This window comes from Oncorhynchus keta, unplaced genomic scaffold (assembly GCF_023373465.1).
Source record: "Oncorhynchus keta strain PuntledgeMale-10-30-2019 unplaced genomic scaffold, Oket_V2 Un_contig_2626_pilon_pilon, whole genome shotgun sequence".
Classification (NCBI taxonomy): domain Eukaryota; kingdom Metazoa; phylum Chordata; class Actinopteri; order Salmoniformes; family Salmonidae; genus Oncorhynchus; species Oncorhynchus keta.
Window position 1 is genome coordinate 20969 of NW_026284875.1, and position 24031 is coordinate 44999.

The 24031-nt window shown below is 42.8% G+C and overlaps 1 protein-coding gene across 4 annotated transcripts in view; it reads right to left on the reverse strand.

Annotated features, from left to right (window-relative positions):
- Window positions 1-24031, reverse strand: part of LOC127922567 (zinc finger protein 501-like) — a 40844-nt gene that overhangs the window by 4837 nt on the left and 11976 nt on the right. Inside the window, exons 1-3 of one of the 4 annotated variants that reach the window (XM_052506414.1) lie at window positions 19884-20343; window positions 19313-19410; window positions 19003-19180 (exon numbers count right to left, since the gene is read on the reverse strand). The exons of 1 other annotated variant lie outside the window; for it this stretch is intronic. In XM_052506414.1, the coding sequence (XP_052362374.1) occupies window positions 19003-19180; window positions 19313-19410; window positions 19884-20130 (523 nt within the window). In that variant the 5' untranslated portion in view covers window positions 20131-20343. Of the gene's footprint in view, window positions 1-19002; window positions 19181-19312; window positions 19411-19883; window positions 20344-24031 lie in introns of those variants that run through there. 2 more of the 4 variants (XM_052506410.1, XM_052506411.1) reach the window with 2 other exon arrangements.

Consider the following 24031-nt stretch of genomic DNA (forward strand, 5'->3'; position numbering starts at 1 on the left):
CGATAGGTCTAGAAGGATGAGAGCAGAAGAGAGAGAGTTAGCTTTAGCAGTGCGGAGCGCCTCCGTGATACAGAGAAGAGCAGTCTCAGTTGAATGACTAGTCTTGAAACCTGACTGATTTGGATCAAGAAGGTCATTCTGAGAGAGATAGCGGTAGAGCTGGCCAAGGACGGCACGCTCAAGAGTTTTGGAGAGAAAAGAGAGAAGGGATACTGGTCTGTAGTTGTTGACATCGGAGGGATCGAGTGTAGGTTTTTTCAGAAGGGGTGCAACTCTCGCTCTCTTGAAGACGGAAGGGACGTAGCCAGAGGTCAGGGATGAGTTGATGAGCGAGGTGAGGTAAGGGAGAAGGTCTCCGGAAATGGTCTGGAGAAGAGAGGAGGGGATAGGGTCAAGCGGGCAGGTTGTTGGGCGGACCCTTACTCAACAAGATTCAACAACTGAGACATAAACTAAACAAGTTTCACAGACATGCGATTGTTCAATTTCTGTTAATGTGTCCCTGAACAAAGGGGGGGTTCAATTTCTGTTAATGTGTCCCTGAACAAAGGGGGGTTCAATTTCTGTTAATGTGTCCCTGAACAAAGGGGGGGTCAATTTCTGTTAATGTGTCCCTGAACAAAGGGGGTTCAATTTCTGTTAATGTGTCCCTGAACAAAGGGGGTTCAATTTCTGTTAATGTGTCCCTGAACAAAGGGGGGTTCAATTTCTGTTAATGTGTCCCTGAACAAAGGGGGGTTCAATTCTGTCTGTTAATGTGTCCCTGAACAAAGGGGGTTCAATTTCTGTTAATGTGTCCCTGAACAAAGGGGGTTCCATTTCTGTTAATGTGTCCCTGAACAAAGGGGGGTTCAATTTCTGTTAATGTGTCCCTGAACAAAGGGGGTTCAATTTCTGTTAATGTGTCCCTGAACAAAGGGGGGTTCAATTTCTGTTAATGTGTCCCTGAACAAAGGGGGGTTCAATTTCTGTTAATGTGTCCCTGAACAAAGGGGGTTCAATTTCTGTTAATGTGTCCCTGAACAAAGGGGGTTGAATTTCTGTTAATGTGTCCCTGAACAAAGGGGGGTTGAATTTCTGTTAATGTGTCCCTGAACAAAGGGGGGGGGTTCCATTTCTGTTAATGTGTCCCTGAACAAAGGGGGTTCAATTTCTGTTAATGTGTCCCTGAACAAAGGGGGGTTCAATTTCTGTTAATTGTCTGTTAATGTGTCCCTGAACAAAGGGGGGTTCAATTTCTGTTAATGTGTCCCTGAACAAAGGGGGTTCAATTTCTGTTAATGTGTCCCTGAACAAAGGGGGGTTCAATTTCTGTTAATGTGTCCCTGAACAAAGGGGGGTTCAATTTCTGTTAATGTGTCCCTGAACAAAGGGGGGGGGTTCAATTTCTGTTAATGTGTCCCTGAACAAAGGGGGGTTCGATTTCTGTTAATGTGTCCCTGAACAAAGGGGGGTTCAATTTCTGTTAATGTGTCCCTGAACAAATGTCCCTGAACAAAGGGGGGGGTTCTGAACATTTCTGTTAATGTGTCCCTGAACAAAGGGGGTTCCATTTCTGTTAATGTGTCCCTGAACAAAGGGGGGTTCAATTTCTGTTAATGTGTCCCTGAACAAAGGGGGGTTCAATTTCTGTTAATGTGTCCCTGAACAAAGGGGGGGTTCAATTTCTGTTAATGTGTCCCTGAACAAAGGGGGGGTTCAATTTCTGTTAATGTGTCCCTGAACAAAGGGGGGGGGTTCAATTTCTGTTAATGTGTCCCTGAACAAAGGGGGGTTCAATTTCTGTTAATGTGTCCCTGAACAAAGGGGGGGTTCAATTTATGTTAATGTGTCCCTGAACAAAAGGGGGGTTCAATTTCTGTTAATGTGTCCCTGAACAAAGTTCAAAATCAGTTTGACGCTGTTTCATGACGTTGACAGATTTTCAACATCGCTGATGTCATATTTTGGGTAAAGTAAAAACTAAGGTGAAATATTATTTCTCTCAAATTGTGCACAAAATGTACTTGCCTGTTAGTGAACACGTATCAACTGCCAGGATAATCCATCCATGTCACAAAGACATGACGCTCGGGAACCAAAATTCTCAAATTTGGACTCATCAGACCCAAGGACAGATATCCACCGGTCTAATGTCCATTGCTCGTGTTTCTTGGCCCAAGCAAGACTCTTCTTCTTATTGCTGTCCTTTAGTAGTGGTTTCCTTGCAGCAATTCGACCATGAAGGCCTGATTCACGTAGTCTCTCCTGAACTGATGATGTTGAGATGTGTCTGTTTGATTTTTTTTTTTAAACACTGGTTCCAACTCGCCCAGCATGACTACAACATATCTAATAAGTTACCTGTAAACGCTGTCCAAACATTTGAAACAACTTTCCCATTCAAACTTCAGGTATTTTAAAACGTAAATAATCGATAAACTGTGTTGAATACCGGATAAAAACAACGTGAAGTGCGTGACCTGGAGCGCGTGACGAGGCTGGACCCTCGTTCTGAATAGCCGTACTTCTTCATTTCTCTATAGAAAAACATGAACCGATTTCTAAAGACTGTTGACATCTAGTGGAAGCAATAGGACCTGCAGTTTTAGAAACTTTAGGGTGTTTTCTATCCAAATCTACCAATTCTATGCATATCCTAGCTTCTGGGCCTGAGTAGAAGGCAGTTTACTTTGGACACACTTTTCATTCGGACGTGAAAATACTGCCCCCGATCCCAAACAGGGTTTAAGGAAAGACATTCCACAACTTAACTTCTAAAAAGGCACACATGTTAATAGAAATTAATTCCAGGTGAGTACCTCATGATGCTCCAGTCCTCCTTTAAGACTCCATAATGTTTCATCATTAGATGCTACAGTCCTCCTTTAAGACTCCATAATGTTTCATCATTAGATGCTACAGTCCTCCTTTAAGACTCCATAATGTTTCATCATTAGCTGTTACAGTCCTCATTTAAGACTCCATAATGTTTCATCATTAGATGCTACAGTCCTCCTTTAAGACTCCATAATGTTTCATCATTAGATGCTACAGTCCTCCTTTAAGACTCCATAATGTTTCATCATTAGATGCTACAGTCCTCCTTTAAGACTCCATAATGTTTCATCATTAGATGCTACAGTCCTCCTTTAAGACTCCATAATGTTTCATCATTAGATGCTACAGTCCTCCTTTAAGACTCCATAATGTTTCATCATTAGATGCTACAGTCCTCCTTTAAGACTCCATAATGTTTCATCATTAGCTGTTACAGTCCTCCTTTAAGACTCCATAATGTTTCATCATTAGATGCTACAGTCCTCCTTTAAGACTCCATAATGTTTCATCATTAGATGCTCCAGTCCTCCTTTAAGACTCCATAATGTTTCATCATTAGATGCTACAGTCCTCCTTTAAGACTCCATAATGTTTCATCATTAGATGCTACAGTCCTCCTTTAAGACTCCATAATGTTTCATCATTAGATGCCGCTCCTACCAGGTGGCGTGGCGAGAATCTGTCTCCTCACCACGCGCTCTCACCACTGGTGTCCCCCAGGGCTCTGTTCTAGGCCCTCTCCTATTCTCGCTATACACCAAGTCACTTGGCTCTGTCATAACCTCACATGGTCTCTCCTATCATTGCTATGCAGATGACACACAATTAATCTTCTCCTTTCCCCCTTCTGATGACCAGGTGGCGAATCGCATCTCTGCATGTCTGGCAGACATATCAGTGTGGATGACGGATCACCACCTCAAGCTGAACCTCGGCAAGACGGAGCTGCTCTTCCTCCCGGGGAAGGACTGCCCGTTCCATGATCTCGCCATCACGGTTGACAACTCCATTGTGTCCTCCTCCCAGAGCGCTAAGAACCTTGGCGTGATCCTGGACAACACCCTGTCGTTCTCAACTAACATCAAGGCGGTGGCCCGTTCCTGTAGGTTCATGCTCTACAACATCCGCAGAGTACGACCCTGCCTCACACAGGAAGCGGCGCAGGTCCTAATCCAGGCACTTGTCATCTCCCGTCTGGATTACTGCAACTCGCTGTTGGCTGGGCTCCCTGCCTGTGCCATTAAACCCCTACAACTCATCCAGAACGCCGCAGCCCGTCTGGTGTTCAACCTTCCCAAGTTCTCTCACGTCACCCCGCTCCTCCGCTCTCTCCACTGGCTTCCAGTTGAAGCTCGCATCCGCTACAAGACCATGGTGCTTGCCTACGGAGCTGTGAGGGGAACGGCACCTCAGTACCTCCAGGCTCTGATCAGGCCCTACACCCAAACAAGGGCACTGCGTTCATCCACCTCTGGCCTGCTCGCCTCCCTACCACTGAGGACGTACAGTTCCCGCTCAGCCCAGTCAAAACTGTTCGCTGCTCTGGCCCCACAATGGTGGAACAAACTCCCTCACGACGCCAGGACAGCGGAGTCAATCACCACCTTCCGGAGACACCTGAAACCCCACCTCTTTAAGGAATACCTAGGATAGGATAAGTAATCCTTCTCACCCCCCTAAAAGATTTAGATGCACTATTGTAAAGTGGCTGTTCCACTGGATGTCATAGGTGAATGCACCAATTTGTAAGTCGCTCTGGATAAGAGCGTCTGCTAAATGACTTAAATGTAATGTAAATGTAAGGGGAACTTCAATATAGAACACATGGAGAATTCAATACATCTAATTGAAAAGTCCCTAAAATATATGAACCAATGGCAGATTGACCCTTTAACAATTCCTACAGTACTGAACAACATATTCAAGTGTAGAACTTCAGTACAATAACACTTTAAAACCACACATTAGTACAACAACGGCATAGTTTGTGTCCCTGTTGAAGACAGTACTCACTGGTGTTAATCTGATATTCTGTCTCTTCCTCTTTCACTCCCAAAACGTCTTCCTCCTTCACCTTTATTGAGATAGCATCATCTTCCTCTCTAAACGGTTCTTTCTCTTCTTTCACTATAACAGCCTCCTCTTCCTCCTTTTTCATTCTGAAAGATTCTTTCTCCATACAGCAGACACCCTCTTCATTAGCAAGGGAGGAGTAGTTTAGTGAGCTCATGGTCAGGGATGTTAGCTAGCTAGCTAGCATTAGTGTCTAGCCTAGTGCTAGGCTCAGTATCAATCTTTAACACGTTTGCAAATTGAACCAGTTGATACGTCAAACGAAACTTGTTTAAAACACTGAGGTTAACTAATGTACATTAAAACAGCAGACCTCCTCTTCATTAGCAGGGGATGAGTAGTTTAGTGAGCTCATGGTCAGGGATGTTAGCTAGCTAGTTAGCATTAGCGAATAGCCTAGTGCTCGGCTCAGTATCAATCTTTAACAAGTTTGCAAATTAGGGTACAGTTAACCAATTAATACGTCAACAGAACTATGTTTAAAACACTGAGATTAGATAATGTACATTAAGATGGTCTAAAGCGTCAATCTTTCACTTTTATGTTGGCTAGCAACCTACCGACGTGATCGAAAGAGTTGACGCCTTGTTGTTCCTGAAGAAGCGTCCGTCCCGTCCATTATACGTCACGAAAGAAGAGTCAACTGAAAGACGCTCATCACCATCTGCTGGCTGGAGTGGGTAACGCAGTTTGGAAACAGTAGTTACAACACTTTCTGTATTGGAAAGAACGTCATAATTATTTAACAATAAGCTGATACATTTTCTCTTCCAAATAATACGTTCCTGTACACAGACGTAGAAGCTCAATATGAAAATGTAGATGATTAATAAATACTTATATGAATAGGTAGTGTGTTGATATACACTTTCTCTGTTAATTTTTAAGCCTTGAGACATGAGACATGGATTGTGCATGTGTGCCATTTAGACAGTTAATGGGGAAGACAAAATATTTAAGTTACTTTGCACGGGGTATGGTAGTAGGTGCCAGGCACACCAGTTTGTGTCAAGAACTGCAACGCTGCTGGGTTTTTCAGCTCAACAGTTTCCCATGTGTACCAAGAGTGGTCCACCACCCAAACAGTGGTGGTTTGTGCCGTTTAAGATGAGGCAGGACGATTTGTTTTTCCATGAGCATGGCCTTAATTCTATTACAGCATATTGACGACTGTCATTCATATTTCCCTCACCCTGTTCAATGTAACAGCAATAGGTTTAGGCTACTACATGATACTCTAATTGTCCCTATACCCATCATGAGGTAGCAACCTAGCCTATGAATGAAAGTTTAGAATGTAGGTTCACACAGGTCGAGAGAACATTTTGTGATGACAGACAGTGACACATAGACAGACAGTGACACATTCAATACTGCCTTGCACACTCTCGCCTGCATCTAGCAAATAGAGATATCACTGGACAAATTCAGGTATGTTTATCCCCGCATTTTGTTCCATTTAAACGTTTGTCCAACAACGTAGATAAGAAAAATAAGTGTTAAGAAAATATTACCAAAATAAAACGTTCAAAAAAGTAACACAATAAAAAACAATAACGAGACAAAATACAGGAGGTACCAGTACAGAGTCAATGTGGAGGCTATATACAGGAGGTACCAGTACAGAGTCCAGTACAGAGTCAATGTGGAGGCTATATACAGGAGGTACCAGTACAGAGTCAATGTGGAGGCTATATACAGGAGGTACCAGTACAGAGTCAATGTGGAGGCTGTATACAGGAGGTACCAGTACAGAGTCAATGTGGAGGCTATATACAGGAGGTTCCAGTACAGAGTCAATGTGGAGGCTATATACAGGAGGTACCAGTACAGAGTCAATGTGGAGGCTATATACAGGAGGTACCAGTACAGAGTCAATGTGGAGGCTATATACAGGAGGTACCAGTACAGAGTCAATGTGGAGGCTATATACAGGAGGTACCAGTACAGAGTCAATGTGGAGGCTATATACAGGAGGTACCAGTACAGAGTTAATGTGGAGGCTATATACAGGAGGTACCAGTACAGAGTTAATGTGGAGGCTATATACAGGAGGTACCAGTACAGAGTCAATGTGGAGGCTATATACAGGAGGTACCAGTACAGAGTCAATGTGGAGGCTATATACAGGAGGTACCAGTACAGAGTCAATGTGGAGGCTATATACAGGGGGTACCAGTACAGAGTCAATGTGGAGGCTATATACAGGAGGTACCAGTACAGAGTCAATGTGGAGGCTATATACAGGGGGTACAAGTACAGAGTCAATGTGGAGGCTATATACAGGAGGTACCAGTACAGAGTCAATGTGGAGGCTATATACAGGGGTACCAGTACAGAGTCAATGTGGAGCTATATACTATACCAGTACAGGGGTACAGTACCAGTACAGAGTCAATGTGGAGGCTGTATACAGGAGGTACCAGTAGTACAGAGTCAATGTGGAGGCTATATACAGGGGGTACTAGTACAGAGTCAATGTGGAGGCTATATACAGGGGTACCAGTACAGAGTCAAGGCTATATGGAGGGGGTACCAGTACAGAGTCAATGTGGGCTGTATACAGGTACAGAGTCAATGTGGAGACTATATACAGGGGGTACCGGTACAGAGTCAATGTGGAGACTATATACAGGGGGTACCAGTACAGAGTCAATATGGAGGCTATATACAGTGGGTACCAGTACAGGGTCAATGTGGAGGCTATATACAGGGGGTACCAGTACAGAGTCAATGTGGAGGCTATATACAGGGGTATCAGTACAGAGTCAATGTGGAGGCTATATACAGGAGGTACCAGTACAGAGTCAATGTGGAGGCTATATACAGGAGGTACCAGTACAGAGTCAATGTGGAGGCTATGTACAGGAGGTACCAGTACAGGGTCAATGTGAAGGCTGTATACAGGAGGTACCAGTACAGAGTCAATGTGGAGGCTGTATACAGGAGGTACCAGTACAGAGTCAATGTGGAGGCTATATACAGGGGTACCAGTACAGAGTCAATGTGCTATATGGAGGCTATATACAGGGGGTACCAGTACAGAGTCAATGTGGAGGCTATATACAGGGGGTACCAGTACAGAGTCAATGTGGAGGCTATATACAGGGGTACCAGTACCAGTACAGAGTCAATGATGTACAGGTCAATGTGGCTATATACAGGGGGTACCAGTACAGAGTCAATGTGGAGGCTATATACAGGGGTACCAGTACAGAGTCAATGTGGAGGCTATATACAGGGGTTGCCAGTACAGAGTCAATGTGGAGGCTATATACAGGGGGTACCAGTACATCAAGTGGAGGCTATACAAGGGATGTTTACATACACTTAGGTTGGAGTCATTTAAACTCGGTTTTCAACCACTACACAAATGTCTTGTTGACAAACTATAGTATATGCAAGTATAAACACCATGGGACCACACAGCCGTCATACCGCTCAGGAAGGAGACTTGTTCTGTCTCCTAGAGATCAACATACGTTGGTGCGAAAAGTGCAAACCAGTCCCAGAACAACAGCAAAGGACCTTGTGAAGATGCTGCAGGAAACAGGTACAAAAATATCTATATCCATAGTAAAATGAGTCCTATATCAACATAACCTGAAAGGCCGCTCAGCAAGGAAGAAGCCACTGAAGAAGGGCCTTGGTTAGGGATGTATCCTTGTTTTGAATCCCAGCCTCCGTAGGAGGCCTTTTGCCTTTTGGTTGGCCGCCGTTGTAAATAAGAATTTGTTCTTAACTGACTTGCCAAGTTAAATAAAGGTTCAATTATAAATAAATAAAATTAAAATAAAGTAAAGAGAGATAATTGATGAAAACCTGCTCCAGAGCACTCAGGACCTCAGACTGGGGCAAAGGTTCACTTCTGTTGGACAGAACAACAACCCTAAGCACACAGACAAAGGACAACGCAGAAGTGGCTTCGGGACAAGTCTCTGAATGTCCTTGTGTGGCCCAGCCAGAGCCTGGACTTGAACCCGATCGAACATCTCTGGAGAGACTTGAAAATAGCTGTGCAGCGACGCTCCCCATCCAACCTGACAGAGGTTGAGAGGATCTGCAGAGAAGAATGGGAAAAAATACAGGTGTGCCAAGCTTGTTCCTGTTAAGACACCTGGCCAGCTGAGTGCAGGTGGGCTCTCCTGTCAACATGAGGCTCCTGTTGCAGCCCTCAAGGGCACATTGACAGATTTTCCACCTAGTCCTCTCTGGGATTCAAACAAGGCATCTTTCAGTTACTGGCCCAACACTGTTAACCGCTAGGCTACCTGCAGCAGGAGCTCCATGTTGACAGGAGAGCCCAACTGCATTCAGCTGGTCAGGGGCAGTGGTGCCCTGTAAGTAACAAATGTATCACTATCAGAGGGGTGTATTATGACATCAGATAGAACTACTCAGACATTCCAAATATCACTTGATTATCAGAGGGGTGTATTATGACATCAGATAGAACTACTCAGACATTCCAAATATCACTTGATTATCAGAGGGGTGTATTATGACATCAGATAGAACTACTCAGACATTCCAAATATCACTTGATTATCAGAGGGGTGTATTATGACATCAGATAGAACTACTCAGACATTCCAAATCAGGCTTCATCCACATCATGAAGGTGGATATTGATCCAACCATTTCAGAAGTAATGACTGGGCTGATGGAAACAGGTTATGCCTGAACATTTCTATAAATGGCGACAGACGACATGTTAGTTCGTTTGACATGGTGGGTTGTGTCAGTAAAAACGTTTTAGTGAGAAATGGCGATGGAAACTCCTTTATGTAGAATATTTATATAATAACCATCATGTCTTAGTTAACTTGGAGTCACGTGATGATATGTTGTGTGGTCCTCCCTCTAAAACTTGGAAAACCATGTAGTTTATTAGGCTACAGATGAAATAAGTTATGAACTTCACAGGGTAGTGAAACTACATGTGATGAGCTTGATGCTCAATTCCAATACATTTTGAGGGTCTTAATCTGGTGACATGATGACCGATGCTTGGTTGCCATTTGACAAATAAAATAACTGCTCTCATCCATAATAATCTCATCAATCGGGTAACAATGTTTATTCAACCAGTGGGAGCGTTGTAAACGCCCCAAGGAAAGTCGAAAGAGGAACTCTTCATTGAGACTATGATAAACAGCGATCCTTGGGAGAGTTGTGGAAAATATAAAATAAGGATCTGCTGGAGTCCAAGTCAAACCAAGACTCTTTATTTCTGAGCTCAGAGAGAATAACAGAGTTACACAGCGCAGTGTAGACAGTCTGAATTCCTGAAGCATTGAGTGATTAGCACATATCTTTATAGTTTCTTGTTCCTGGGCGGGACTTTATTCATACAAGGACACAGGTGCAAATTGGTTTGCAACACAGGATGATAGTCCCAAGAACAGGAGCTTATAATAGGACAGTTTCACAAGGTTAGTCACATACTCAGTTATGTGGACACACAAACAATTAACATTTTCCATTACAGAGTCTGAACATTTTCATTTCATTAAATCATCAGTGGGCTACAATGCAAATATAAACAATGGTACAAATGCACCACATCCTAATATCACTTGATTATCTGTAGTGCTGGAGGAATGACACACCCAGATAAACACACAAAGAGTTTTAAAAAAGGACAGTTTAAAAGAAGGAACCTGATCTTCTTTATATTCAAACTGACAGACTCCATATTCAATTCATGTTTTCTAATAAAAACAAACAAATATATGTTTGAGTATACCCTGTACCATTTAATTTCATCTGGTAAAGACAGGTAAACACATTGTCAGTCAACAATATAAGACAACGGGAGCACTGTGTATGTTCTCTGATGAATTTTAAGTCAATGTGATGTGAAATATCAATATACACGCTAAGAGAAGTAATTTCTCTCTCCTGTGTGGATTCTCTAATGACGTTTAAATGACTGTTATGAGTAATATGTTTTCCCAGTCTGAGCTTTTCTAAGCCTTCTTCTCTGTGTGCAGTCTAATGCGTTTATTCAGGCTTCCTAAATGGGCAAAACTTTTGCACCCTGGGAGGAGTGGTAAGGCTTCTCCCCGCTGTGTATTCTCTCATGTTGTTTCAGGTTTACTCTCTGGTTGAAACACTTTCCACATTGGGAGCAGTGGTAAGACTTCTCCCCGCTGTGTATTCTCTCATGTTGTTTCAGGTTTCCTCTCTGGTTGAAACACTTTCCACATTGGGAGCAGTGGTAAGGCTTCTCTCCTGTGTGTATTCTCTCATGTAGTTTCAGCTCCCCCGAATGGTTGAAACACTTTCCACATTGGGAGCAGTGGTAAGGCTTCTCTCCTGTGTGTATTCTCTCATGTCGTTTCAGCGATCCCCCGAATGGTTGAAACACTTTCCACATTGGGAGCAGTGGTAAGGCTTCTCTCCTGTGTGTATTCTCTCATGTAGTTTCAGCTCCCCCGAATGGTTGAAACACTTTCCACATTGGGAGCAGTGGTAAGGCTTCTCTCCTGTGTGTATTCTCTCATGTTGTTTCAGCGTCCCTGACTGTTTGAAACACCTTCCACATTGGAAGCAGTGGTAAGGCTTCTCTCCTGTGTGTATTCTCTCGTGTTGTTTCAGCTCCCCAAACTGACGAAACACTTTCCACATTGGGAGCAGTGGTAAGGCTTCTCTCCTGTGTGTATTCTCTCATGTAGCTTCAGCTCCCCGAACGGCCAAAACACTTTCCACACTGGGAGCAGTGGTAAGGCTTCTCTCCGGTGTGTATTCTCTCATGTAGTTTCAGCTCCCCCGAACGGCCGAAACACTTTCCACATTGGGAGCAGTGGTAAGGCTTCTCTCCTGTGTGCATCCTCTCGTGTTGTTTCAGGTGTGCTTTCTGGTTGAAACACTGTCCACACTGGGAGCAGTGGTAAGGCTTCTCCCCTGTGTGTATTCTCTTATGCGTTTTCAGATGTGCTTTCTGTTTAAAACTCTTTTCACACTGGGAGCACTGGTGTCGTCTTGCTGGTTTGGACGTCCCTGGCTCTGGTTCCTCTGAGTCTGGTCTTTCTCCTGCCAAAGACAGTGTTATTTTTAAATAGAGACCCGAATGAAACCACATGATAAAACAACCTTGCTACGAGGGTAAATCCTAAATCAGATCTCTCAATAACCTGAGGCCAGTTTTAACAATCTTAGTGTGATTTTAAAACAAATGTAGAGCTTCCTGGTAATTACTGCTATGTTTACATTACTTATTCATCCTGTTTTACAAGTCAGAACACAAAAACCTAGACAGTTCTAGGACACTGAAGACACAGACGTCGCTGGATTCCAATTGAACAGGTGGTTCTAAATATATAACATTCATAGCTGTATGATACAGAATGTGACCTACACACTTCCTTAAACATAAAATAACTAAAGAAGTAATTTTGTGTGGAAGTCCAAAACGTGTTTTTACGTCACAGATACAAAGCACATCAGTAACATCTCCCCGTTGTTGAAAGGGTTCGACACATTGCTGTTTAAATGGACCAATTTCTTATTTAGACATTCACAGATTTTCAACATTTTGATTATCGCTGATGTCATATTTTGGGTAAATGTTCCTAAAACTGATAGTAACAACAAAAAACAAAAATATAAACGCAACATGTAAAGTGTTGGATGTTTCACTGTTATTTATTCTTTGCCAAGATAATCCATCCACCTGACAGGTGTGGCATATCAAGAAGCTGATTGAACAACTTGGTTATTACACAGGTGCACCTTGTACTGGGGATAATAAAAGGCTACTCGAAAATGTGCAGTTTGTTCACACAACAATGCCACAGATCTCTGAGGGAGCGGGCAATTGGCATGCTGACTGCAGGAATGTCCACTGGAGCTGTTAGGGAATTTAATGTACAGTACCAGTCAAAAGTTTGGACTCGCCTACTCATTCAAGGGTTTTTCTTTATTTTTACTATTTTCTACATTGTAGAATAATAAAGACATCAAAATTATTAAAAAATGGAATCATGTAGTAACCACAAGTGTTAAATCAAAATATATATTTTATTCTTCAAAAGTTGCCACCCTTGCTTTCTCTCAACCAGCTTCACCTGGAATCCTTTTCCAACAGTCTTGTAGGCGTTCCCACATATGCTGAGAACTTGTAGGCCGCTTTCCCTTCACCTCTGCGATCCAACTCATCCCAAACCACCTTAAATTGGTTGAGGTGGGGATTGTGTAGGCCAGGTCATCTGATGCAGCACTCCATCACTCTCCTTCTTGGTCAAATAGCTCTTACACAACCTGGTGGTGTGTTGGGTCATTGTCCTGTTGAAAATCAAATGACAGTGGGACTAAGCCCAAAACTAGATGGGATGGCATATAGCTGTAGAATGCTGTGGAAGCCATCCATGCTGGTTAAGTGTGACTTGAATAAATAAATCACTGACATTGTCAACAGCAAAGCACCCGCACACCATCACATCTCCTCCTCCATGCTTCACGGTGGGAACCACACATGCGGAGATAATCTGTTCATCTACTCCTCGTCTCACAAAGACATGACGCTCGGATCCAAAAATCTCAAATTTGGACTCATCAGACCCAAGGACAGATATCCACCGGTCTAATGTCCATTGCTCGTGTTTCTTGGCCCAAGCAAGTCTCTTCTTCTTATTGGTGTCCTTTAGTAGTGGTTTCCTTGCAGCAATTGGACCATGAAGGCCTGATTCACGCAGTCTCCTCTGAACCGATGATGTTGAGATGTGTCTGTTACTTGAACTTTGTGAAGCATTTATTTGGGCTGCAATTTCTAAGTCTGGTAAGTCTAATGAACTTATGCATCAGAAGTAACTCTGGATCTTCCATTCTTGTGGTGGTCCGTAAAGTAATGATGGACTGTTGCTTCTCTTTGCTTATTTGAGCTGTTCTTGACATAATATGGACTTCGTCTTTAACCCAATAGGGCTATCTTCTGTATACCACCCCTACCTTGTCACAACACAACTGATTGGCTCAAACACATTAAAACCTCTTATGGCACATTAACTCTTGAAACTAAGGGGCACCTTTATGTGACGACCCTCCCACTCTGTCTGCCGTATTCTCTCTGTTCTTGTTTTTATTTTATTTTTTTTTTTTTATTTCACCTTTATTTAACCAGGTAGGCTAGTTGAGAACAAGTTCTCATTTGCAACTGCGACCTGGCCAAGATAAAGCATAGCAGTGTGAACAGACAACACAGATTTACACATGGAGTAAACAATTAGCAAGTCAATAACACAGTAGAAAAAATGGGCAGTCTATATACAATGTGTGCAAAAGGCATGAGGAGGTAGGCGAATAATACAATTTTGCAGATTAACACTGGAGTGATAAATGATCAGATGGTCATGTACAGGTAGAGGAGATATTGGTGTGCAAAAGAGCAGAAAAGTAAATAAATAAAAACAGTATAAAAACAGTATGGGAATGAGGTAGGTGAAAATGGGTGAGCTATTTACCTATAGACTATGTACAGCTGCAGCGATCGGTTAGCTGATGTTTGAAGTTGGTGAGGGAGATAAAAGTCTCCAACTTCAGCGATTTTTGCAATTCGTTCCAGTCACAGGCAGCAGAGTACTGGAACGAAAGGCGGCCAAATGAGGTGTTGGCTTTAGGGATGATCAGTGAGATACACCTGCTGGAGCGCGTGCTACGGATGGGTGTTGCCATCGTGACCAGTGAACTGAGATAAGGCGGAGCTTCACCTAGCATGGACTTGTAGATGACCTGGAGCCAGTGGGTCTGGCGACGAATATGTAGTGAGGGCCAGCCGACTAGAGCATACAAGTCGCAGTGGTGGGTGGTATAAGGTGCTTTAGTGACAAAACGGATGGCACTGTGATAGACTGCATCCAGTTTGCTGAGTAGAGTGTTGGAAGCCATTTTGTAGATGACATCGCCGAAGTCGAGGATCGGTAGGATAGTCAGTTTTACTAGGGTAAGCTTGGCAGCGTGAGTGAAGGAGGCTTTGTTGCGGAATAGAAAGCCGACTCTTGATTTGATTTTTGATTGGAGATGTTTGATGTGAGTCTGGAAGGAGAGTTTGCAGTCTAGCCAGACACCTAGGTACTTATAGATGTCCACATATTCAAGGTCGGAACCATCCAGGGTGGTGATGCTAGTCGGGCATGCGGGTGCAGGCAGCGATCGGTTGAAATTTGGTTTTACTCGCGTTTAAGAGCAGTTGGAGGCCACGGAAGGAGTGCTGTATGGCATTGAAGCTCGTTTGGAGGTTTGATAGCACAGTGTCCAATGACGGGCCGAAAGTATATAGAATGGTGTCGTCTGCGTAGAGGTGGATCAGGGAATCGCCCGCAGCAAGAGCAACATCATTGATATATACAGAGAAGAGTCGGCCCGAGAATTGAACCCTGTGGCACCCCCATAGAGACTGCCAGAGGACCGGACAGCATGCCCTCCGATTTGACACACTGAACTCTGTCTGCAAAGTAATTGGTGAACCAGGCAAGGCAGTCATCCGAAAAACCGAGGCTGTTGAGTCTGCCGATAAGAATATGGTGATTGACAGAGTCGAAAGCCTTGGCGAGGTCGATGAAGACGGCTGCACAGTACTGTCTTTTATCGATGGCGGTTATGATATCGTTTAGTACCTTGAGTGTGGCTGAGGTGCACCCGTGACCGGCTCGGAAACCAGATTGCACAGCGGAGAAGGTACGGTGGGATTCGAGATGGTCAGTGACCTGTTTGTTGACTTGGCTTTCGAAGACCTTAGATAGGCAGGGCAGGATGGATATAGGTCTATAGCAGTTTGGGTCCAGGGTGTCTCCCCCTTTGAAGAGGGGGATGACTGCGGCAGCTTTCCAATTCTTGGGGATCTCAGACGATATGAAAGAGAGGTTGAACAGGCTGGTAATAGGGGTTGCGACAATGGCGGCAGATAGTTTCAGAAATAGCGGGTCCAGATTGTCAAGCCCAGCTGATTTGTACGGGTCCAGGTTTTGCAGCTCTTTCAGAACATCTGCTATCTGGATTTGGGTAAAGGAGAACCTGGAGAGGCTTGGGTGAGGAACTATGGGGGGGGCGGAGCTGTTGGCCGAGGTTGGAGTAGCCAGGCGGAAGGCATGGCCAGCCGTTGAGAAGTGCTTATTGAAGTTTTCGATAATCATGGATTTATCGGTGGAGACCGTGTTTCCTAGCCTCAGTGCAGTGGGCAGCTGGGAGGAGGTTTCCTTATTAGGATGCCGGTGGGCAGAGTTGGGAGAGTCGTCAGCTACATGGGAAACACCTGGGCCAGGTGTCTCCCAGGATAAATAGACCTCTTCCACATTCATGGAAGAGACTCTCTCCATGCAGACACCTTTATGGATTGTGTTGTGGTTCTTGGTGGCCTTTTGTTTGTTTGCTTTGGCACCTTTCATCACCCTGCATTATCACATTCATGCAAAACACTCACTTACACTACTGATGACTGATTACACACACCATTGTATATTATACTTAGTTGCTTTAGTTAATAAATATATATTTTGCTACTCCTTATCTCCACGGTGTCTCCCTTTGTTACGGGCTTTGAGCCGGTTCGTGACATTTAAGACTCCATAATGTTTCATCATTAGATGCTCCAGTCCTCCTTTAAGACTCCATAATGTTTCATCATTAGGTGCTACAGTCCTCCTTTAAGACTCCATAATGTTTCATCATTAGATGCTACAGTCCTCCTTTAAGACTCCATAATGTTTCATCATTAGGTGCTACAGTCCTCCTTTAAGACTCCATAATGTTTCATCATTAGATGCTACAGTCCTCCTTTAAGACTCCATAATGTTTCATCATTAGATGCTACAGGCCTCCTTTAAGACTCCATAATGTTTCATCATTAGATGCTACAGTCCTCCTTTAAGACTCCATAATGTTTCATCATTAGATGCTACAGTCCTCCTTTAAGACTCCATAATGTTTCATCATTAGATGCTACAGTCCTCCTTTAAGACTCCATAATGTTTCATCATTAGATGCTACAGTCCTCCTTTAAGTCTCCATAATGTTTCATCATTAGATGCTACAGTCCTCCTTTAAGTCTCCATAATGTTTCATCATTAGATGCTACAGTCCTCCTTTAAGTCTCCATAATGTTTCATCATTAGATGCTACAGTCCTCCTTTAAGACTCCATAATGCTTCATCATGAGCTGTTACAGTCCTCCTTTAAGTCTCCATCATGTTTAGAATGTGTCTGGAAGCGCTACTATTCTAATAATAATATTGTTATAATAGGTAATAACTAACTTTAATAACTAGGGTTAATACCTGCCTGGCGCACCAACAAAATCTTCATATTTACCCCCCTCTAACAATACCGCTACAGAATTAGCATAGTAGGCCATGTAACTTAAGGTAATCAGAAATATTTAGGACTAACTTATTCCTTGCCACCCATTCTGAAACTAACTGCAGCTCTATGTTAAGTGTTGCAGTCATTTCAGTCGCTGTAGTAGCTGACGTGTACAGTGTTGAGTCATCCGCATACATAGACACACTGGCTTTACTCAAATGTCATTGGCATGTTGTTGGTAAAGATTGAAAAAGGTAGGTGCCAAACAGCTGCCCTGGGGAATTCCTGATTCTACCTTGAGTTTGTTGTACAGGCTTCCATTAAAGAACACTGTGTTCTGTTAGACAGGTAGCTCTGGTACGGCAGGTAGCCTAGCGGTTAGAGCGGTAGGCCAGTAACCGAGAGATTGCTGGATCGAATCCCCGAGTTGACAAGGTAAAAACTCTGTCGTTCTGCCCCTGAACAAGGCAGTCCTAGGCCGTCATTGAAAAAAATAATTTGCTCTTAACATTTAAAAAAATAACTCTTTATCCACAATATAGCAGGGGTGTAAAGCCATACTTTTTTGTCAGCAACAGACTATGATCGATAATGTCAAAAGCCACAATGAGTCAAACAAAACAGCCCCAACAATATTTTTATCATCAATTTCTCTCAGCCAATCAGTCATTTGTAAGTGCTGTGCTTGTTGAATGAACTTCCCTATAAGCTGAAAGTCTATATTTGTTTACTGTAAAATAGCATTGTATCTGGTCAAACACCATTCTTTAGGGTTGGTAACAGGCTGATTGGTCGGCTATTTAAGCCAGTAAAGGGAGCTTTACTATTCTTGGTTAGTGGAATGACTTTAGCTTCCCTCCAAGCCTGAGGGAACACACTTTCTAGTGGGCTTAAATTGAAGATAATGCGAATAGAACTGGCAATATCGGCTGCTATTATCCTCAATAATTTTCCATCCACGTTGTCAGACACCATGACAACATGTCATTGTTGATTTTTTTGCCCAAAATTTCATTGAAGGTGTTCCAAAGCTTTTTACAATCATTCTTCATGTCATTTATCTTTGTTTCATAGTGTAGTTTCTTCTTTTTATTCAGTTTAGTCACATGATTTCTCAATTTGCAATAGGTTTGCCAATCAGTTATACAGCCAGACCTATATGCCATCTCTTTTGCCTCCCTCTTCATCATACATACCATTTTTAAATTCCTTATCAATCCACGTGGATTTAACAGTTTTTACAGTCATTTTCTTAATGGGTGCATGCTTATTAGTAACTGGGATAAGCAATTTCATAAACGTGTCATGAGCAACGTCTGGTTGCTCGTCATTACACACCACGGACCAACAAATATTGTTTCCATTGTTGGAATCGGCAAAACTTTGAACATGGAGACATTAAAGTAGTGATAGGAAGTGAAAGAGACTGGGTGTTATGTCAGAAGTTAATGGTTCTCTGAAGAAAGACAGGTGGTAACATCCATAATGTTTTATGGAAACGGTTTTGTAAAACAAGCACCTTACATCAGATCATCTTGAAACTTTCCCTCTAAAGGTAACTTTCATCAAGGTTTTATATGGTCTATTGGTTTCTATCTTTTCATTGGCAGAATCCTTTTTCAGTGTTATGATATTCATAACATCCATATACACCGGTCTATCTTCCTGTCAACTAACAGAACTTTGCTGGTTGTCCTGGTAACAGATACCAGTCTATCTTCCTGTCAACTAACAGAACTCTGCTGGTTGTCCTGGTAACAGATCCCAGTGGGCAGATCTATTTATTTGTTCAAACTGAACTACAGCACTTACTTTGATGAGTCAAATCTGATCCTTTCCTCTCTTCTCCTCCTCTCACAGTTCCACTCAGCCCCGTTGTTTTCCTGCAGTCCACCAGCAGCACAGACAACCTCTTCATACCCAGCAGTAACGTGCTACCAGGAGAGGCACGACACGGGGACTCCGGGAGGAAGGAGGGGCTAGCGTTGTCCTGGTAACCATAAAGAGGGGACACAGACGCACATCATTATGGATGCTGATGTCACTGTTGTCATGAAGTGATTTACAGAAACCCAGCCCCCAAGCGAGAGAAAGCTGTTTGCTAGACCAGACCAAGCTGTACCATCTGGTGTTCTGATCTGGAGAGACTCTTCTCTTCCTCGTCAGCATCAGGATGTTGTTGAGGCTCCCCAGAGGATCCACGATAGTCATGTCTCTCTCCTGTGTGAACGAGGACATCAAACAGATGGTAAACTTATGACCATCTATTGCAATCATAGTCTTACAAGAGGCATGAATATGTCTAAAATGGCCACTTTCATCATGATTTCCTAAAACAGTGTTTGTGATGCAAATGTAAAAGGGTCGTTCCACGAAATGGGTGGCTTTTGCGTCCCTTTGTTATTTTAAGTAGAAAATATGCACCAATATAGAATTTTAAAAGCCTGTTATATTAGATGAGGGGAACTTCAATATAGACCACATGGAAAATTCAATACATCTAATTGAAAAGTCCCTCAAATATATGAACCAATGGCAATGACCCTGCCAATGACCCTGCCAATGACCCTTTAACAATTCCTACAGTACTGAACAACATATTCAAGTGTAGAACTTCAGTAGAATGCCCCTTTAAAACCACACATTAGTTCAACAACGGCATAGTTTGTGTCCCTGTTGAAGACAGTACTCACTGGTGTTAATCTGATATTCCGTCTCTTCCTCTTTCACCCCCAAAACGTCTTCCTCCTTCACCTTTATTGAGATAGCATCATCTTCCTCTCTAAACGGTTCTTTCTCTTCTTTCACTATAACAGCCTCCTCTTCCTCATTTTTCATTCTGAAAGATTCTTTCTCCAAACAGCAGACCTCCTCTTCATTAGCAAGGGAGGAGTAGTTTAGTGAGCTCACGGTCAGGGATGTTAGCCAGCTAGCTAGCATTAGCGTCTAGCCTAGTGCTAGGCTCAGTGTCAAACTTCAACACGTTTGCAAATTGAACCAAATTGAACGGAGATTAACTAATGTACATTAACATGGTCTAAAACGTCAATATTTCAGTTTTATGTTGGCTAGCAAGCTACGGAGGTGGTTGGAAGAGTTGGCGCCTTGTTGTTCCTGAAGAAGCGTCCGTCCAGTCCATTATACGTCACGGAGAATCATCACCTGAAAGACGCTCATCGCCATCTGCTGACTGGAGTGGGTAACGCAGTTTGAAAACAATACTTACTACACTTTTCGTATTGGAAAGAACGCCATAATTATTTAACAATAAGCTGATATATTTTCTCTTCCAAATAATACGTTCCTGTACACGGACGTAGAAGCTCAATATGAAAATGTAGATGATTAATAAATACTTACATGAATAGGTAGTGTGTTGATTGGTAGTGTGTCACATTCTTTTTAATCTACATGTGACCATACTATTCCCTTAAAGCCACGCTCTATAAAATACAAATCATCCTGTAAACAACAGAACAAATGCATCACATGCAAATAGCACTTGATTATCTGTAGTGCTTTACACTGGGTAGACAAAACATTAAGAACAGCTGCTCCTTCCATGAGTTAGAAAGACTAGGTGAATCCAGGCTAAAGCTATGATCCCTTACTGATGTCACTAGTTAAATCCACTTCAATCTGTGTAGATGAAGGGGGGAGACAGGTTATATAAGGATTTTTAAGCCTTGAGACATGAGACATGGATTGTGCATGTGTGCCATTTAGAGAGTTAATGGGGAAGACAAAATATTTAAGTTACTTTGCACGGGGTATGGTAGTAGGTGCCAGGCGCACCGGTTTGTGTCAAGAACTGCAACGCTGCTGGGTTTTTCAGCTCAACAGTTTCCCATGTGTACCAAGAGTGGTCCACCACCCAAACAGTGGTGGTTTGTGCCGTTTAAGATGAGGCAGGACGATGTGTTTTTTCATGAGCATGGCCTTAATTCTATTACAGTATATTGGACGACTGTCATTCATATGTCCCTCACCCTGTTCAATGTAACAGCAATAGGTTTAGGCTACTACATGATACTCTAATTGTCCCTATACCCATCATGAGGTAGCAACCTAGCCTATGAATGAATGTTTAGAATGTAGGTTCACACAGGTCGAGAGAAAATTTTGCGATGACAGACAGTGACACATAGACAGACAGTGACAAATTCAATACTTCCTTGCACACTCTCGCCTGCATCTAGCTGAAATAGAGATATCACTGCACAAATTCAGGTATGTTTATCCCCGTTTTGTTCCATTTAAACGTTTGTCAACAGAATCGGCGGAATGAATACACCCCTGATCATGCATAAACACAGTTCACTTTCATTACAGACACGTTGTATTCCTTCTTGCATCTATGTGCTCTCCTCTTATCACCTTCTCCCTTTGTTTCTGTACTTCAATGCACAACACATCAGCTGTATGTCACCAGGAGAAAAAACCTTTCCAAGCCAAACCATTTCATAACTGCTACACACAGCTTACATTGTTGTCACCATATTAGCTAAAATAACATCATAGTCAACAGAGTTAATAGAACTAACTCGTTAGTAAACCTGCTACAATCATGCAGTAACGTTACAGTGTACAGTCAGTAAGCAGTTTAGCACTTACCTTTGCGGGTCCCAGTGGCAATAAATTAGTAAAACCAAAAGCTTGCCTTGACTTGGAAGAGTTCCAGTGTTGTGTTGGATAGTCATAGCCAGCTAGCTAACATAGCATCGCTCTGTTTGAGCCAAGTGTTTGAGTAGACTAAACTAGATAGCTGCATTTGCTAGCTAAGTAAGTGAAACTGAAAGTGGAAAATAAATGACGAAATATCTCTCTCTCGCTTCTCCCTCATTTTGGAATAAAATAATTTGTTCAAAACTGTTCAACTATCGTATTTTTCTCTCTTTTAATCAACTACTCACCACATGTTATGCACTGCAGTGCTAGCTAGCTGTAGCTTATGCTTTCAGTACTAGATACATTCGCTGATCCTTTCATTGGTTGGACATCATGTCAGTTCATGCTGCAAGAGCTCTGATGGGTTGGAGGATGTCCTCCGGAAGTTGTCATAATAACAGTATAAGTCTATGGAAGCCTTGAGAACCATAAACCTCCTAGGTTTTGTATTGAAGTCAATATATCCAGAGGAGGATGCAAAATAGTATGTTTTAATAAATTATTTGGTGACGTGATTATATTTAGTTTAGTTTTATCTAAAAAAGGACAGCTTTTAAATATTTAATACAAGACGATGGTTCTCCCCTTCCTCCTCTGAGGAGACCCCACTGCACGCAAAGGACACCCAGCCAACTTGACACAATTGTGGGAAGCATTGGAGTCAACATGGGCCAGCATCCCTGTGGAACACTTTCGACAGCTTGAAGAGTCCATAACTCAATGAATTGAGGCTGTTCTGAGGGGAAAAGGGGAGGGTCCAACTCCATATTAGGAAGGTGTTCCAGATGTTTGGTATAATCAGTGGATATATCTGCCATTTAGCAGACACTTTTATCCAAAGGGATTTACATTCATGTGTGCAAACACTTTACATATGGGTGGTCCCAGGAATCAAACCCACTTCCCTGGTTTAACAAGCACTATACTCCACCAACTGAGCTACAGGACCACAAGGAATGATCAAGGAATGACGCAGATAAACACACACAGCCTGAGTTTCAAAAATATAATTGAATCAAAGACCGTAACATTGAAACAGACATACTTCATATTTAGTTACGATCAAATATCATTTGTCACATGCGCTGAATACAACAGGTGTAGATCTTAACGTGAAATGCTTACTGACAAACCCTTAAACAACAACATAGATAAGAAAAATAAGGGTTAAGAAAATATTACCAAAATAAAACGTTCAAAAAAGTAACACAATAAAAAACAAAAACGAGACAAAATACAGGAGGTTCCAGTACAGAGTCAATGTGGAGGCTATATACAGGAGGTTCCAGTACAGAGTCAATGTGGAGGCTGTATACAGGGGGTTCCAGTACAGAGTCAATGTGGAGGCTGTATACAGGAGGTACCAGTACAGAGTCAATGTGGAGGCTATATACAGGAGGTACCAGTACAGAGTCAATGTGGAGGCTATATACAGGGGGTACCAGTACAGAGTCAATGTGGAGGCTGTATACATGAGGTACCAGTACAGAGTCAATGTGGAGGCTATATACAGGAGGTACCAGTACAGAGTCAATGTGGAGGCTATATACAGGGGGTACCAGTACAGAGTCAATGTGGAGGCTATATACAGGAGGTACCAGTACAGAGTCAATGTGGAGGCTATATACAGGAGGTACCAGTACAGAGTCAATGTGGAGGCTATATACAGGAGGTACCAGTACAGAGTCAATGTGGAGGCTGTATACAGGAGGTTCCAGTACAGAGTCAATGTGGAGGCTGTATACAGGAGGTACCAGTACAGAGTCAATGTGGAGGCTGTATACAGGGGGTACCAGTACAGAGTCAATATGGAGGCTATATACAGGAGGTACCAGTACAGAGTCAATATGGAGGCTATATACAGGAGGTACCAGTACAGAGTCAATGTGGAGGCTGTATACAGGAGGTTCCAGTACAGAGTCAATGTGGAGGCTGTATACATGAGGTTCCAGTACAGAGTCAATGTGGAGGCTGTATACATGAGGTACCAGTACAGAGTCAATGTGGAGGCTATATACAGGAGGTACCAGTACAGAGTCAATGTGGAGGCTATATACAGGAGGTACCAGTACAGAGTAAATGTGGAGGCTATATACATGAGGTACCAGTACAGAGTCAATGTGGAGGCTATATACATGAGGTTCCAGTACAGAGTAAATGTGGAGGCTATATA